This window comes from Sceloporus occidentalis, unplaced genomic scaffold (genome assembly GCF_023333645.1).
Source record: "Sceloporus occidentalis isolate IW3139 unplaced genomic scaffold, rSceOcc1.0.p SCAF_14, whole genome shotgun sequence".
Classification (NCBI taxonomy): domain Eukaryota; kingdom Metazoa; phylum Chordata; class Lepidosauria; order Squamata; family Phrynosomatidae; genus Sceloporus; species Sceloporus occidentalis.
This window is the reverse complement of record NW_028316994.1, coordinates 14896121-14913662: the sequence shown is the minus strand read 5'-3', so window position 1 is coordinate 14913662 and position 17542 is coordinate 14896121. Positions and strand designations below refer to the sequence as shown.

At 41.7% G+C, this 17542-nt stretch overlaps 1 protein-coding gene across 1 annotated transcript in view; it reads left to right on the top strand.

Moving 5' to 3' along the window:
- The window catches only part of LOC149304190 (matrix metalloproteinase-14-like), a 29576-nt gene extending 12688 nt beyond the window's left edge, over positions 1 to 16888 (top strand). Inside the window, exons 3-10 of the mRNA XM_089481175.1 lie at positions 4393 to 4515; positions 5411 to 5718; positions 6356 to 6517; positions 7021 to 7184; positions 8677 to 8815; positions 10396 to 10546; positions 12020 to 12135; positions 14376 to 16888. Of these exons, the coding sequence (XP_089337301.1) occupies positions 4393 to 4515; positions 5411 to 5718; positions 6356 to 6517; positions 7021 to 7184; positions 8677 to 8815; positions 10396 to 10546; positions 12020 to 12135; positions 14376 to 14692 (1480 nt within the window). The 3' untranslated portion in view covers positions 14693 to 16888. The remainder of the gene's footprint in view (positions 1 to 4392; positions 4516 to 5410; positions 5719 to 6355; positions 6518 to 7020; positions 7185 to 8676; positions 8816 to 10395; positions 10547 to 12019; positions 12136 to 14375) is intronic.
- Positions 16889 to 17542: the final 654 nt, after the last annotated feature.

The window sequence follows — 17542 nt, the reverse complement described above, 5'->3', positions numbered from 1 at the left end:
TAGGTCCAATCCACATGGCAGAAATAATCCAGTTTGACACTAGTTTAACTACCCTGGCTCAGTGCTAGGGAGTCCTGAGAACTGTAGTTTATTGTGGCACCAGAGCTCTCTGACAGAAGGCTAAATATTTCACAAAACTACAGTTCCCAGAATTCCCCAGCATTGAGCCAGGTCAGTTAAAGTGGTGTCAAACTGAATTATTTCTGCAGTGTGGACCATATATCTTCAGTTCCTTTGATGCAGTCTTCTAGCAGTCATTGAAAGCAGTTGACTTCCTTCCACTTCAGTGTTGATTATTTCTTTATTCTTGATTATTATTATTTTATTTCCCCTTCCTATATTCTGTTCTTATCAGCTAATATCCTATTCATTTGTTATACAATTTTCTGTCTTTTATTGTGTGGTTCCCGAGTTTTATAATAAAATTGACTTAACCCAATGCACATAAAAACATGTAGATGTAATCTAATATACCAGACTTTTTGAATAGTTATAATTATCTATCTATCCACCTATCTATTTATTTGTCTGTATTCAAACGTTGAGTCTTACATTTTTTGGGTGTGGGAGGCAGATAAGAGCAGAACTCAAACATAAAAAGAAACAGAATTCAGAACTAAAACAGAACTTCAATTCTATCCAAAAAGAGAGTCTCAAAGAGAAGGATATAATTAAGTCTATAGGTAAATCTTAGCATAGATCAGAAACGAATTTCTGCTGTTTACAAACAGGGCCAAGGTGTGTTGAGGATTTTGCTTTCCCCTAAAGAAAAGATCTTTCAAGTTCTTTCCAAGCGAAGCAATTACTGGTACTGTTAAGTATTGTTATTTTTGTTTATTGCAAACAGTAAGAAAAGAAAGAAAGAAAAGATATTGCACTGATGTGTTTGATATTGCTTGGGTTGCATGAAGAAGCACAATCACTATGTTGCTGTTTGTATGTATCAGTTAGGCAGAGCTTGGAACCAGTTACCTTTTTATTTTTGGAGCACAGTCTCATCCGGCCAGCATGGCCAATAGCTATGCCAGCCCAATGATTCTGAGAACTGTAGTCTAAAAAAGTAACTTTCGAGGCTCTGCAGTTGGATCTTTTCTCCTTTGTAGGGGAAACGCAGCATAGAGGAATGCAAAGACAGATGCTTGTGGGTTGTTGTTTTCTTTGGTGTAAGCAACTGAAAATCTCTCACAACTGCATTCTGTGGGTGCAACTATCCTGTAGTAGTAATATGGTTTGTCAGCACTTTAAGTGCTGTAGTTCCATTCTATGGGATTTTTAATTTTACACAATTTTTAGCTGTCTTTGCCAAGGAGTGTTGGTGCCTCACCAAACTACAAAACTCAGGATTCTGTACGATGGAGCCATTACAGCTAAATCCGTGTCAAATTGCTTTATTTCTACAGTGTAGATGCACCCTGTAGTTGCAGTTCAGCCACAGGCTGAGCAACCATTTTGTTAACTGAGGAGTAGGGGAGAAAACTACCTGTCTTGGCTGTTTGCTAGCCTGCATTTGGTAGAGAGGAGAATAGAGAGGAAGCTGAACGATGAAGCCTCCATGATCAGACCACGCATTTAGCACTGGCCAGCCCAGACAAACCTTTCCTGGATTGAAGAAAAGTTTTCTGGATGCAAGAAGAATCATGCAAATGAAAAATCCCATCCTCAGGGCAGACAGGGCACCAGGAAATGGGAGAAGATTTAAGATGAGTGAGCACCTACAGGTAACTTCTCTTGAATGCGACAGAAAAATTCCTCAAGGAGTCTTGAGACGCTGGTGGCAGGAACGAGATGTTATAAAACCACCGAAAAGGCCATGATGTAACCTAAAGAAAGGATGGGTCTGTGGTTGTGGCTGGTGGTTGCCCGCCTGCCTTCAATTTCCAGTGTTGGCAAACAGACAGCATGGCTAAGCAACATCCTGTCCTGGGGTGGCCCTGGTACTGCATGAAGAGCAATCTGTGTCTGAGATAGTCATGGTTGACCCGCTGGAACTCCACACCACAAGATGATGGCAATGGTACAAGGAAAGGGGAATGGCGATTTTTAGCAGTTACTGGAAGCATTTTCAGAAGTAAAAGATGAGAGTTGGGGCAGAGAACAGTGCTGCACCTCTCTCATAATATTTGGGACAGAGCAAACTAACTAAAGGTAAACCAGTAGCCCTTGTCCTATATAAAGCTAACAAAACCACTATGTGAACCTCACAATTCCAGAACACATCCTTGACCGTCTTTTTGATCAAACAGCATCAGAAACAATTACGAACACGAAGTTGTGTGTGAAATGCTCAAAGCAAGATTCTTTGATTCATACAAAAGTCTCCTCTCAGCTTTGATGCTGAGAACGCTCAATCATCCATAAAATATCTATTTAAAATCCATCTCTCTCATCGCCTGTTTCTGAAGGACTAGAGAATCCCTGTAAGCTTCATCAATCTTTTAAAAATCCTGTGATCACCTCACTCCAAGATCAAAATTAGATATCATGACTACTGAATTGTGATCAGTGAGGTGATATAGTTTTAAATGTGTGTGTATTCAAAGAATCTTCAATTGGTTGCTTGTATGGGGTGTTCTCTGCCCCATAGGTCTTGCCATCTAGAAACAGATACAGGAGAAGAAAGAAAAAGAGAATGAATGGGAAATGAGGTGAAGCAAACAGGAGGCTTCAGAGACATAGCCATGTTAGTTTGGAATATCAGACGGCAGAGGGATCTTGCAATACCTTTGAGACTAACTGAGGTCTAATCTGCATTGCAGAATTAATGCAATTTGACACTGCTTCAACTGTCATGGCTCCATCCTATGAAATCTTGGAATTTGTAGTTTGTTGTGGCACCAGAACTCTCTAGCAGGGAAGGCCAAATATCTCACAAAATTACAAATCCTAGAATTCCATAGCATGAAACCATAGCAGTCAAAGAAGTGTCAAACTGCATTAATTCTTTAGTGCAGATTAGACCTGAGAGAAAGAAGCTGGGAGCAAAAGCTTTCTCAGATGGCATGAACGCCATGCATCTGAGGAAGTAGACCAAGTCTACGAGAATTTGTGCTGCAACTTATTTTACACAATGAGTGCTACAAGATCCCTCAGGAGAGTAAAGTGTAATGACAGCAGGGGATTGTGCCAGATCTTCACACAAAGGCTTCATGTTATGCAAAGAGTGTAAACATTGTGGATGAAGAATGAAGGAAACTTGAGAGATGGAGTGACTAGGTGACAGGGAACAGCAGGAGGGAGATGGCACAGAACTGAGGAAGACCTGTTCTGTCTTTACAAACCAGTAAATGTTTATTCTGGAGAAACATGTATGTCTGCAAGAGACAAGAGCATCCCTTCTCTTTGCACAAAGCCTCTGTCCAGTCACTGCATCATGTCATTGCCCCAACCTAGTCATTTCACAATCAGGAGCATCACCTTGGTTTTTGGGGAAGAAAACTCCAGGGATATCCTGCCATGTGAATTAAAGTGGGGCTCAATCTGTCTGGAAGTTCTCTTGCAAAAGCCTAATCAAAGTAGAATGAGAGACCATGACCAGAGCTTGCATGCTAACCAGGGCATTCTGGAGGTTGCAGTCCAAAACAAAGCAACTTTCTCTATCTCTGGCGTGAGTATAATTGGTCAGTTACTTTCCTGCTTCTCTCATTGGGTGCATCTACACTGTAGAAATAATGCAGTTTGACACCACTTTAAATGCTGCAGTGGCATCCTATGGAATCCTGGGACTGGTAGTTTTACAAGGACTTTAGCCTTCTCTGCCAGAATTCCATAGCATTGAGCCATGGCAGTTAAAGTGATGCCAAACTGCATTATTTCTGCAGTCTAGTTTAGATCTATATCGAATGAAAATTACAGGAATGCCGGTGTTTTCAGATCTGTTTGATTAACATAGACGTACCTGGTCATGTGCATAGTGTTTGGAGTGGTGCATTCTGAATTGCGTACAATGATAGAGTGGCACATTTTGAAATGTAGGTACCCATGATGACAATCCTTACAACTTTGTTCCCAAGGAGAGTCAAACATTTAGGTGCATCCATATCGGCAACCCAGTTCTAGCAGTTTTCGGCTCCACTAGAAACCAGTAGTTTGTAAAGCTAATGGATCTTGATTGCGTATACAGGACCAAGCAACTGCTGCAAGTCCATCCTTGCTTCCACACCTTTTGTAAGGACTGTATCTAAGCTCAGAACACCTAGGAAACTTTGAGCAAGATGACAGATTATGCCATTGTTTATAGATAGATAGATAGATAGATAGATAGATAGATAGATGTTGACCTTCTTAGTCTTGCCTCTACTCCACCACTATAGGTAGACCAGCAGAAAAATTGAGGTACTTGGAACACTATCCTCAGACACAGCTGGAAACTTACACATGTCTTCTTTTTTCCAGGGCTATGAAGAAACCTCGTTGTGGTGTTCCAGATAAGTTTGGCGCAGAGATCAAGGCCAATGTACGACGCAGGCGCTACGCCATCCAGGGGCTGAAGTGGTCACACTATGATCTGAGCTTTTGGTGAGGTTTGGAATAGTGCCAGTGCTGAGAGAAGGGAGGAACTGACCTGTGGGAATGGAGAGAAGATTAACATTGTGTTGGATGCATTATAGGGAGAGCAGGAGATGTAGAAATTAATGTGACTGGGGCTGGAGGGAGGGAACACTGATGAGAAAAAGGATGCAAACTGGACATATGTTTATACACACTTCATCCTGACCAGGAAATCAAAGTAAAATTTGGAGTTGTGTTTTTTGTTGTGAGAAGTGTGGGGGAAGGCAAGGAGAAGACAGATGAGTTATAGGAAACCTTGTGGTCTCTTGAGTAGGCCTTGCTAAAGGGGCCAAAAGCTGTATGAAATGTGATGTGATGCACTACCCCTAAAGGCCTTTCCTGGATTTCTCAAAAATACACAATGTGCACAGTTTAGATAACTGTAAAAAAAGGAAGAAATCTGAAACTCCAGATAAACCAATAGTCTTTGTACTACAAACCAGATTTGTGGGTTTCTAGAGAATAGATTCTTGCATCTCCCATGCTGACTTTTAGTGTTTGTCAAGGTCTTCAAAATGGCGGTCAAATAAAGGGAAAATGGTGTAATGATCCTTTGGTGACATTCTTGAATATGAAGTCATCTCCTAGGAGGGAAAGAAAATTTATGGGACTGAGAAAGGAGGGGGAATGTGGAAGATCATTTTTAGGGGGACAGATGGAAATATGAGGATGTGGAGAACATCTGAAGTTAGGTATATAGCAGGAGCTTGGGGTGAGTAGGGCAAAGTGTAGGGGTACAGAAGGTGGTCTTAAGTGGAAATATCCCATTAGACCTAAAATGCCCTGGGAATCTTAGATTTAAATCAGTGTTGGGGCAAGGTCATTTCTAGCACAGGGATGTAAACTTCTGCTTCTATTGTAGCATCCAGAATTATACACCCAAAGTGGGTGAGCATGCCACCTTCAGTGCCATCCGACGTGCCTTCAACGTATGGCAGTCAGTCACGCCGCTGCGTTTCCGCGAGGTTCCCTACTCGTCTGTGCGTGAAGGCCACGAACCCCAGGCCGACATCATGATCTTCTTTGCGGAAGGTTTCCATGGTGACAGCACCCCCTTTGATGGCGAAGGGGGCTTCCTGGCCCACGCCTATTTCCCCGGACCCCACATTGGTGGCGACACTCACTTTGATGCAGCTGAGCCCTGGACGTCTCGCAACGATGATCTGAGTGGTGAGCAAACATTTTGGGTGGTTGAGGAGAGAAATGGTGGGAATCAAAGATGTGTGAGAAGTGTGGAAGATGCAAATGATGTGTGAATGAGTCACCAAGAGAAGAAGCAGAAGGAACTGGTGGTTAGTCCCCATTGTTCCTACTCATCGGCTTGAGATCCGACAATATCACTTCCTTTTTCCAGTTCCTCAGACTTCCTTTACTTCATGATGTAACTGCTTCTAGATGTGGAATGGGAATTTCCTGGGGAGAAAAGTCCCATATTCAGTTCCTTCTACTATCCTGAACTGGCTTTTATTGGATCAGAGCTTTTATGCATGCATGAGAAATGGGGGTCCGTATTTTTCAGGTGCCCTCATGCAGCATGAAAACTTAGCCTTTCCCATGGGGGAAAGTTCCCCTGCACCAAGATTTTTGCACACTTTGATTCACTCATTGTCCTCCAAATTGCATAGAACTGGAATATCCTGAGGAATAGATGATGGCCTCTTGTTGACCCATTTTTAGGATTCATAGCCGTGTTAGTCTGCAGTATCAGTATGAAGGAACAACTCCTTCTGCTCAGTTAGTTAGTCGCAAAGAGGATACAAGATCCTGTTTCCAGGATATCATATCTGTCTCATTTTTCCCTTTGCAGGAAATGACATTTTCCTGGTTGCTGTGCATGAGCTGGGCCATGCGCTGGGCTTGGAGCACTCGAATGACCCATCTGCCATCATGGCACCTTTCTACCAGTGGATGGACACAGAGAACTTTGAGTTGCCTGAAGATGACCGGCGTGGCATACAGCAGCTATATGGTATGACCCTTTTACCACTGTGACCTTTTTGTCTGAACCACTTCTGCCACTCACAAGGCTTTCTTCCTTTGCTTCACCTCAGAGCTGCTTTTCCTATCTTTCATTTATTTAGACTCAGGACATTATGCACTTATTCATTCTGTAGCATTTGGTTATTGGAGGTATACTGTCCTTCAGTATAGAAGCTCTCTTGTAACAGGCAGTGCTGTTTTTTTCTTTTCTTTTAAAAAATCCCTTCTAGTTATAGCTATCATCATTGGGCTTAGTTGCCCAAATTCCTAGTTGTAATAATCTCCTCCCCAACCTGACCTGATACAGTTATCCATCATCCACAGCCAGGAGCACTCGAATGACCCATCTGCCATCATGGCACCTTTCTACCAATGGATGGACAGTCATACTTTTGAATTGCCCATTTCTCTCACCTCCTCTATCTCCTTCCTCTCGCTGATAATCCTGTCATAAACGGGATTAAGAGAAATCCTTTTCATTTTTGTCTTTAGGTTCTGAAATGGGACACCCCAGTAAACCTCCGCCAGTCCCTCGCACGACTGTGAAGCCCCGTGTCCCTGACCGGCCACCCAAAAACCCATCGTATGGTCCCAACATCTGTGATGGAAGATTTGACACTATTGCTATGCTAAGGGGAGAGATGTTTGTCTTCAAGGTGAGGCTGGAAGGAGGAACATTGGCGCTGCAGGCAATGCAGAGAGAAAGGAGAAGGAGCTGTGGACTGGAACAGAGGGAACAGTCATGCTTCAAAGTTATCTCTGTCTCCTTTGTCAGTCCTGGCCCCTGAACTAAAAGTTACACCAGATCAACCTTCTCAATTCTGCATCTTAAGCTGCAGAATTAATGCAGTTTGACACCGCTTTAACTGTCATGGCTCCATCCTATGGAATCCTGGGATTTGTAGCTTGCTGTGGCAGCAGAGCTCTCTGACAGAGAAAGCTAAATATCTCTCAATACTACAAATCCCAGAATTCCATAGCAGTGAGGCATGGCAATTAAAGCACTGTCAAACTGTATTCTATAGTGCAGATGCAGACTTATATGAAATATGGAAATATAACAGTTTATTTTGCATGATTATTTACCCTTCAGTTAGCATTGCAGATAAACTTTATATGAATCATGGAAGCCTGTTCCCCTGATTACCAGAAACCCTGCAAAGAACCTCATCCAGTTTAAGAGCCTTCCTATAGATTTTCAGTCTTGCTTACTCTGCATTATAGATTAGGAACTTAATTTTGGGTAGTTAGGTGGATGGGGCCAGGTGGAGGAAGCCTTTCTGTGTTGGTATATTTTGATTGCAGAATCATAGGATAAACATATCACTACACCACTTAGTAATATCAGCACTCATGCCCCCCCTTGTTGCTGTGTGTGTGTGTGTGTGTGTGTTTGTACCTTCAAATCGTCTTTTACTTATGGCAACCTTATGGATTTTTAATAGGGTTTTCATATGCAAGGAATACCCAGAGGTGGTTTTGCTATTTCCTTCCTCTAAAATGTATTCTGCAGCACCTGGTATTAATTGGCAGTCACCCATCCAAGTAATAACCAGGGCTGACCTTGTTTAGCTTCCAAGATCAGACAGGAGCTGATGCCTTTAGGGTATTTAGATATTTGCTTACTTTGAAAGGTCCAGAAAGTGCAGCCAGAAAAGGCGGTATACAACAAAAGTTAAGACCATAAAACAGAAAAAGCAAGTAGACCAACAGCAATAACACCAATGAAATCACAAAGAGCGGTTACAGTCAGTCCATACCATATACACTGTGGGCAAAACAGAATCCAACACCAATTAGAAGCTAAAGTAAACTGCTGGGACTTTATTACAGTGTAAAGAATACAAGGCCCTGCCATTCTTGATAAACTACAACTCCTCATGCTCAGTGTTGGCTGCGGCTGATAGGAGTTGCAGTCCAAAAACATTAGGAGGGCCACAATCTACCTGCTTCAGATTTACGACCCTGGAAATGTTAAATTTGTGTTCTAGCTTTGTGTTTTAAAAATTACATTTTAACTCTTGTAAAAGTTAAATTCTGCAAGTTAATTCTTATTTTGTATAATTTATTCTGCCAGACACACACACACACACACCACATGCATAATTTAACATGCTTGTATTGGTTCCTGATATTTTAATTTTCCAGGACAAATGGTTTTGGCGGGTCCGGAATAACCGTGTGATGGACGGGTACCCTCTCCCCATTGGTCAGTTCTGGGTTGGTCTTCCTTCCACAATCAACACAGCCTATGAGAGGAAAGATGGCAAATTTGTCTTCTTTAAAGGTTTGTGCATTATTACAGACTCCTTTACCTCTGAGGATGGTCACATTGTGCCAAGGCTGCCTGCATGAGCTCTTTGGAATGCTTATATACTGTTTAACCAAATGTATTATTTCCTTTCCCCAGATAGTTTTCTGCTTAGTGCAAACTGAGCAGTTTAAATACCATTGATACATGATAGTTTAAACTCTGCGAACCATCAGTCGTTGCAGATAATCTTGCAGCCAGTCAGCTTGGCTCCAGGCAAAATTTACAAGGCCGAGCCAAATTTGTGGCTTGGCTTTAGTTTTGCCATAGCTGTGTAAATTAGAGCAACATCAGGTACCTGTTTCCTGTGAGATCAGCCTGGGATTCCTGGCTGTCCAATCTCCTTGTCTGAATTTTTTATGCGCAATTTTGTTGCTGATGTTATTCAGATTGTGATTTCTCTTGTTATATTTTTGTTTTATATCCAAGAGTCTGTGTAAATACTTAGGGTTCCACTGACACTTTTCTGGCTTTCTTGTGGCCACGCTAATATGTGCATGTGCATGTATGCACACAAAATGTAAAGGGCTTTATGGACAAATGAGAGTTGAAAACCAAGTTTCAGCACCATGCTGCTTATCTTCCATTTGTCCAATTTTCCCTTGCAAGTGAAAATTGTTGTAAATTGCCATCAAGTCAACTTCGACTTGTGATGGCCATATGAACAAGAGACCTCCAAGTCTTCTGGTTATTAACAACTCTGCTCAGGTCTTGCAGATTCAGAGCTGTGGCTTCCTTTATTAGGTCTATCCACCGACAGTGTGGTCTTCTTCTTTCCTATTGTCTTCCAATAGGGATTTTTAGTTTGTTGTGGCATCAGAGCTCCCAGAGAAGACTGAGGGGCTATACAGATGGGCAACATGCAGCCGCCCCTTTTTGCCCTGTATTGGTGCCACAGCAATCGCATGCAGCAGCACAGATCGGCTCTCTGGAGGGAGCAAAAAGAAGCTGCCCCAAATGGTTCTCTGGAAGGGGCATAATAAGCGCCGCAGCTTGGCTTTATGACGCACCTTCCACGCTGCGTCATTTCGGCACTGTGGTGGAGGTGCGTAATCATGGCGTGCTCTGTCTAGAAGGCCGTGTGCCAAAATGGCCCCCGGGCATCGTCGTAAGGGCATGTGGATGCTCAGCCCTCACCCTGTGCACAGGCCAGCACAAAGTGTCGGTCTGGATAGCCCCTAAATATCTCACAAAACTAAAATCTAAGACTTACTCATTTGTTTTTTAGCAGCCCATGGTGTCCATAGAATTCTTCTCCAACACCGCATTTCAAATGAATCTCTTCCTATTACCTTTCTTCAGTGTCCAGCACAGGTGAAAGAGAGGAGGGGAAAGAGGGTCTAGTTAATTTTATTTCCCATTGCTTCAGAACTGTCTACATCCTCCCAACAGGATAAATGCCGCAGTGAATACTGTTCTTGGCAACCAAGATTGGCTCTTAGCCCACTGTCTAAGTGAAATGGGGGTGCAAATTGATCCTCCATTTCTAGGGAGTGCTGAACTAGTTTAGTTCTGCCACAGCATCCCGAGAAACCAGACTGCTCTTCTTCTCACAGGTGACAAGCATTGGGTCTTCAATGAAGCCACATTGGATCCAGGTTACCCCAAACACATTAAGGAACTGGGCAGAGGGCTTCCTACAGACCGGATTGATGCTGCACTCTTCTGGATGCCAAGCGGAAAGACCTACTTCTTCCGAGGAAATAAGTGAGTGACTGACAATTGTTGTCCATTTCTAGTTTCAGTTAACCATCTCCTCCATTCCAGTGATCTGGAACAAGGATCTAGGACAATGATGGGCAACTGCTGGTTGGTGGGGAAACATTTTGTTGCCCCAGGTTTCTTTGATGAGCTGCCTTGGCATCCCTGATGCTAAGGGAAATACGGTAGCATCATTTCCAGTTTCATTTTTTGGGCAAATTTCTGGCTGTATGCATGCATGCATGCATGTATGTATATTTATTTTGAGATTTTTAAAAGGCATGTGGGAATCTTGGGGGTGTTGGTGGGAGACAAAACTGTTCTGTTTTGCAGTAGTTTTTAACCATGAGATTGTTTGGAAAATGACCTGAACATATTTTTTTTAAAAAAATCTGGGGATGTAGGAGCTTTGGGGGGGCTCAATTTGAGGATCTGTGGCCCCATGGGCTGCACTTTACTCACCCTTGGGAAAATGAGACCTGGAATAGGTATGACTTTTCAAGCCAAAAGGAGGACATGTTTTGGGGGAAGTTGAAAGGTGAGACCTTCTCTTTGAATGTCAGGGGAAGAGTGCGATGGCATCATTGCTTCTGCTTTCAATGTGTGTATAACTATAAAGCTTTTTGTGACACACTTTGAACCTCCAGAATGAGATGGATGGATAGATATGGACCTATCTATCTAAGCAGATAATGCTTCAGTTAATTGTGTACCGTGTAGATGCTGGAAGGAAAGCTAAAGAGTGGGGCATTAAGGCACCCTTTTTCTCCAACAAACTGGGGATTTTCCCTTTATGTCCTTCTGGGTTCTCACCAAGTATTGCCCACAGATATTCATCCTACCTTCCCACTTTTAGGGGAGGTTAAACATGACATTTATTTTAAAAAACAAACAAACAAACAAACCAAAACTGTCAGGACACTGAACTCTGCCTAGTTTCAGAACCCTCATACTTTTGTCATATGGTTACGTGATACCAATTCTGATAAACAGTGATGTATATCTTGTACTTTTATTTATCCAAGGTTTTACTATTTTCCCCTATAGTTGCCTATTTGCTCTATATTGCTAGGCTTGTCGCCTCCTGGAAATCAAATCAGTGGGACCTTTTCCATTAGGGATTTTCTTGGTCTCATGCCTTGCTGGATGAGATCAAAGATTAATCTCTTCTCTCCAGCTCTGCTTAAATAGATATTCATTAGAAGCTCAGAAAACAGTGTGATAGTTAGCTATCTGTGACGTTACCTTAAACCTTTCTAATTGCCATTTGAACTAGCGGCTCACACCACATTGTGTTATGATGAATCCCAAGAGTTAATTAAGGCATCTTCTGACCATCACAAGGAACTGTGATTACCATCACTGTCATCTTCCAACCAACCATATTAGGAGCACTGCTGCAAATGGGAACCAAATTAATTACTTGCCATCCTCTTTAACCTCTGAAATCGAATGCAACTTTCCTTTTTCATTACTCAGATATTACCGCTTTAATGAAGAGAGCCGAACTGTTGAGGCCGACTACCCCAAAAACATTGATGTCTGGGGAGGGATCCCTGACTCACCCCGGGGGGCCTTTATGGCCAGCGATGAAGGTAAGAGGGATGTAAAGACTGGGATGTCACTGTGGTCTAATCTGCACTGCAGATATAGTAATGAAGTTTGACACTGCTTTAATTTCTGTGGGATTTGTAGCTTGTTGTGGCACCAGAGCTCACTGACAGAGAAGGCTAACTATCCCACAAAAGTATAAACTCCAGAATTTCATAGCACTGAGACATGTCAGTTAAAGTGGTATCAAACTGCATTATTTCTACAGTGCAGATTTAACCTACAGAAAGGGAAGAAAAGTGGAGAAAAAGAACCCACTTCCTAGCATGGACTTCTCTGTATATAACATCCAGTTCCTAACATTCTGTCACACAGCAGTGTCATCGGTGTAGGAAAGCCATTGTGTGAAAAAAGAACATTATCAGGTTTATCTTGGGTGATTAGTTATGCTGAGAGAGTGTGGACACACAGGAATCTTATGGCTGAGTGAGAGTTTAAATCTAAATTACTTTCTGTCCTACTTGGGTTTGCTTAGCATTGCAGTGAGGGTATGTTTTCCCTCTTGCCTGCCAATCTTTGCTATCCACAGGAATCTCATAAAGGAACGTAATGCTAAGGATGCAAAGAAGATCTATCACATCCCTTCAGATGGACTTGTTACGTCCAGTTATCTCTTCCATATAAATTTCAGTCAGTATAAAGATGGTCAAATTGCTAATTACTAATAATCAGGGTTAAAAAACAAACCAGTTTTTTAAAAGCAATCACTGTTAAAAACATTTTTTTTGACATTAATATGTAGAACTACACCAGTATAAGGCTTAAATCAGAAAATTAAGCAGCAAAATGCAGTTTAGATGTTATGGCTTCTAGCTTAATTAATAATTGTTCTTTAGAAAGTGCTCTTTGAAATCACTTTTTGGTTGAACTTATGTTAACTTCATTTTTAACCCCTTTATGTGAGATTTCTTGCACTATAAAAGAAAGTAATTCAAAAGAAGCAACTGACACTGGATAATGGTCTGGCAATGACCAGCTAACAATAAACTGTTAAAGTTAATTCAAACAGTCATTCTTGTTCCAGTAAGAGGGTTGGAAAATAGTAATAATAGCCAGACTTAAAAAAATATGAATAATTAAAAAAAACCAGAAGTGTTTTTTTTTAAAATAAGTCATTTAGTTTGCAATCCCTGATAATAATCCTTTGATATGTCATACGATTTAATTAGTGAACTGTTGTTGATTGTCATTGATGAGTAAGTGTGTGTTCATAAAATGATTCAGCAATGACAACTAGCAATAATTTATTAAAATGAATTGAGTTTTGATCATATGTGTATTTTTGAGAAGGACTTTTCCTATCTTGGATCAGAAAACTGTTTTGCCTAAATAAAATCTGAAATGCCTTTTCTAAAAAACAGAATTGGCATTGAAAAGCCAGCCTTAAATTTGCTGACCTGGAATCAAAGGCTACTCTTGGACATTTCTAATGTAAAATGAAAAGAAGAAGTCACGGTTTGCTTTCAAAAAATTGTATTCAAAATAATGGGTTTGATCCAGACTTAGTCATACTTAAGGTAGACCCACTGAAATAGTGGGAGTTAAGTTAGTAATGACTAACTGGACTGTCAGTGCTTTCATCAGAGTACAGTATAATTAAATGCTGATCTAACCCAAAGAAAATGCTCAGTGTGAAATAGATATTCTTTCTAAAAATGTTCCAAATGAAATCTGGTTTTAGCATAATAATTTACAGACGGAATGTGAGCTTCATGTCAGATTTCTTTTTTTAAAAGGGGGACTGAAATGAAAAACTGAGTTCATACTGAAAACACAATTGAGAAAATAACATTTGGATGTCAGAGTTTAAACCAATGTTTCCCAAACTTTGCTCCCCAAATGTTTTGGTCTTCCGTTCCTATAATTCCTGACTGTTGGCTACGCTAGCTGGGGCCTCTGGAAGTTGAAGTCTTAAACATTTGGAGAACCAAAGTTTGAGAAACACTGGTTTAAATCATGAAGCCCAGTCTTTGCAGTATTTGAATTCTACATTTGAACACGGAAAGAAGATTATCAGCCTGAAACTGAAAACCAGGGTTTTAAGTTGACATATGACAAATCCCACTTTCCTACAAAATGGGTTTTGGAATTTCACAATTCCCTCCTGAACTTCCTTGGACAAAGATATCTATTGTTCCTTTTGGGTTTCTTTCCTCTGCAGTTAATTCCTTTTCCTTTTCTTCCCCATCTTTCTTGCTTTGTCTGGCTTAACCTCCTGGCACAGTTTTCACCTACTTTTACAAGGGCGACCGTTATTGGAAATTCAATAATGAGAAGCTGAAGGTGGAGCCAGGATATCCCAAGTCAGTGCTCCGGGACTGGATGGGATGTAGTTCAGATGACCGACGCGAGGGAGAAGAAGTGATCATTATTGAGGTGGACAATGGCAGCGAAGGGGCGGTGAACGCGGCTGCTGTGGTTTTACCTATCCTGCTTCTCCTCACCATCTGCGCACTGGGCATCGCCATTCTTATCTTCAAGCGCTACGGGACACCCAAACGGTTGCTGTATTGCCAGCGTTCTCTGCTGGACAAGGTGTGACAGGGTGAGGAGCGTCCCACCTTGGCTGGGAGGGCAGGCCACTCCTCTCTACTCTTGTCTCCTGCCATTTGTCACCATCTCACCTCCTACTCTACTTTCTTGAACCCCCTTCCCTTTAGTTGGCTCATCTGTGTTTCTTCATTTTTTCTTGCCACCATCTGCTCCCTCCTTTCCTGACACATTCCCATCTTCTTTTCTCATCCACCTTCTGGTCCCTTCTGCCCTCCTCCTGTGCAGCTTTCTTAAACATGACTTCTCCTCCCCGTTCTCCCATTCCTTCATTTCCAAAATCTCCTCCTTTGCCTTTTCCTTCAGCATCAGTATATGTAGCTCTATGTCCACTTTCCATCTCCTCTACCCCCGTTTTCCTCCTCCCGCCATTGCTTAGCGTTCCCTCTCTTCCTCCTCTTCCTCCTCTTAATATCCCGCACGGTGGGTGTGCTGAGCATGCTCATTTATGTAACATTTGAGGAGGGAGGCGAAAGAGGACCTCTCTCCATGCTGGTTTTGGTTCCACCAACCCCACTGTGGCCACGATGGGGCATCCATTGGCCTCCTTAGGAAAAAAAAGAGACTTTGCAAAAGTCTTGCAAAAGTCTTGCAAAAAAGACTTGCAAAACCCAATATCAACCTAACAACAAACATCCACTAAGGTTCCCCTTCTAGAACCGGTGAGACAAAGGTTAAATTATCACCCCACGGTCCAAAATATGGGTCCCAAGATCTCTTTCTTCCTATCCCAGCTCTGGTCCTCCATAGATAATCTCTTTTATCCTCCCCTCCCTTCTTGCCCTTCTTTCCAAGGTTGGGTTGATGGTGGAACCATCCAAGGTTGATGGTTGATGGTGGAACCAAGGGTGATGTCCATTGTTGGGTTACTGAAGAATGAGGGAAGGGGGTCTTTAAACTAAATGGGCATGGCTTCAAATATTTGGGGAATTTTGGATTTGGCTAAATAGTGGGAGGAGCTATGCAAATGTTAGTGGGGAAGGGAAGCTGTAACATTCCAAGGGGAGGGGTTAAAAGTTGGTGGAATGGAATTAAGCATTCCAAAGGGAACAATATCATTCCATTGGGCGAGGACCAATAGATGTAGCGGTCCATATAGAAAATAGCAGGGAGGGCGCATGTTGGTACATAAGAGGGCGGAGTCAAAATATGGGGGCGTGGCACATCTGCCCATCCCTCTCAGGGTTGGGGAGGCATCTTAATGGGCCACATCTGGAAAGGGAATGGGCCATTGGTACATGAACACAACAGCAAATGAAGCATGTTTGAGAGTATGGGAGATGGGAGAATGGTTGCGGTGGTCTGGAGGAGGAGGAGGAGGAGGAGGAGGAAAGTAGTCATGGGAGATGGGATGGAGATGGAGATGGCGAGCCAGGTTTGCTAAAATGTTTACTCTCCGACACCTGACTATACTTGCACAAAGTTTACAATTGTCACTTCTTATCAATTCTGGATCCAACAAACAAACAAACGAACACCAAAGTGGAAGTTTGCAAAAGAAAGAAACAACAACAAAAAGGAGATCCAAAGAGGAAGAAAAATTGGTATTGCACCAGAGAACTCTGCCTTAACCTCCTGTCTTAGGGGAAAAATGTTAATTTTTTTTTGAAAAAAATGTTGAATATGTAATTTTAATTATTCTATAGAAATGCCTTTTTTAAAAAACAAAAGTTAAAAAATAGTGCATTAACAGGGTGGGTGAAAATAGAATGGGGTGGGAGGAGAACCCCCAAATTCCTGCAGGCCGGGATTGAGGATGTCTTAACTCTCTCCTGTTCAGACCATTTTTAACGGGGGCTTGGGGTTGTGTGTTTTTCAAATGGTCTCCAAACGGAATTAAACTGTGTTTAACGATACATTTTGTGTTTTGGGGTGGGCTTTTTAATAATATTTTTATGGTTCCACTTTAGTATTGTTATTATTGTTATTATTTTGCTATTAATAATAAACACCCATTCATTGGGAGGGAAATATACATATATTGCTGGGAGCCTGTAGGCTGTTCAATTCTGTTACTCCTTTCAACATTTAGCAATAAAGGTCCCATTTCTGGGTAGAAATGGATTTAAAATGCTGGAAGCTTTAGAAGAATTATTATTATTTTTGTCCCCTCACAAGTTGTTCACAACTATTTTGTTATTGAAAAAAGAATCACCAAATAATTTTTTTTTAAAAAAAACCAATAAATGCTGGAATTTCCCCCCTTTTAGTAGTATTTTGTATGAAAGTGTGATTTATTTTTCCTTTTGGGGGAAAATTACTCTGGGGAATGTGGATAGTTTTCTTAAATGTTTGTTCCCTCCCAGTTTTCGTTGGACCAAAATTTGGAAAGGCAGGCACAAAAATGAATAATATGGGATTGGTGCATTCACAGTTTAGTTCTGTGTCTATGTACTTAGAAGTATGTAAATCCCATTTAAGTCCAGTGCGATTTAGGCTGCATCTACACTACAGAATTAAGGCAGCTTGACACCGCTTTAACTGCTATGGCTCAGTGCTATGCAATTTTGAGGTTTATCATTTTGTGAGATAGTTAGCCTTTTCTGTCAGAGAGCTCTGGTGCCACAGAAAACTACAAATCCCAGGATTCCATAGCATTGAGCCATAGCATTAATTCTGCAGTGTGGCAGCAGCCTATCTCCCAGGTAACTGTCTCTATAAGATTTCAGCCTATTATTTTAGAGGAAAGCTTTACACCTACAGAATAAAAAAATACATCAGGATTTTTACAGCAATTGGGAGTGTTTTGCACTTGGATGAATCCTGTAGGCTGATATTATCTCCAAGTGGCCAAACCTTACCAATAGATAAAGCATGATAGTTGCCTATGATGGCTGGCCC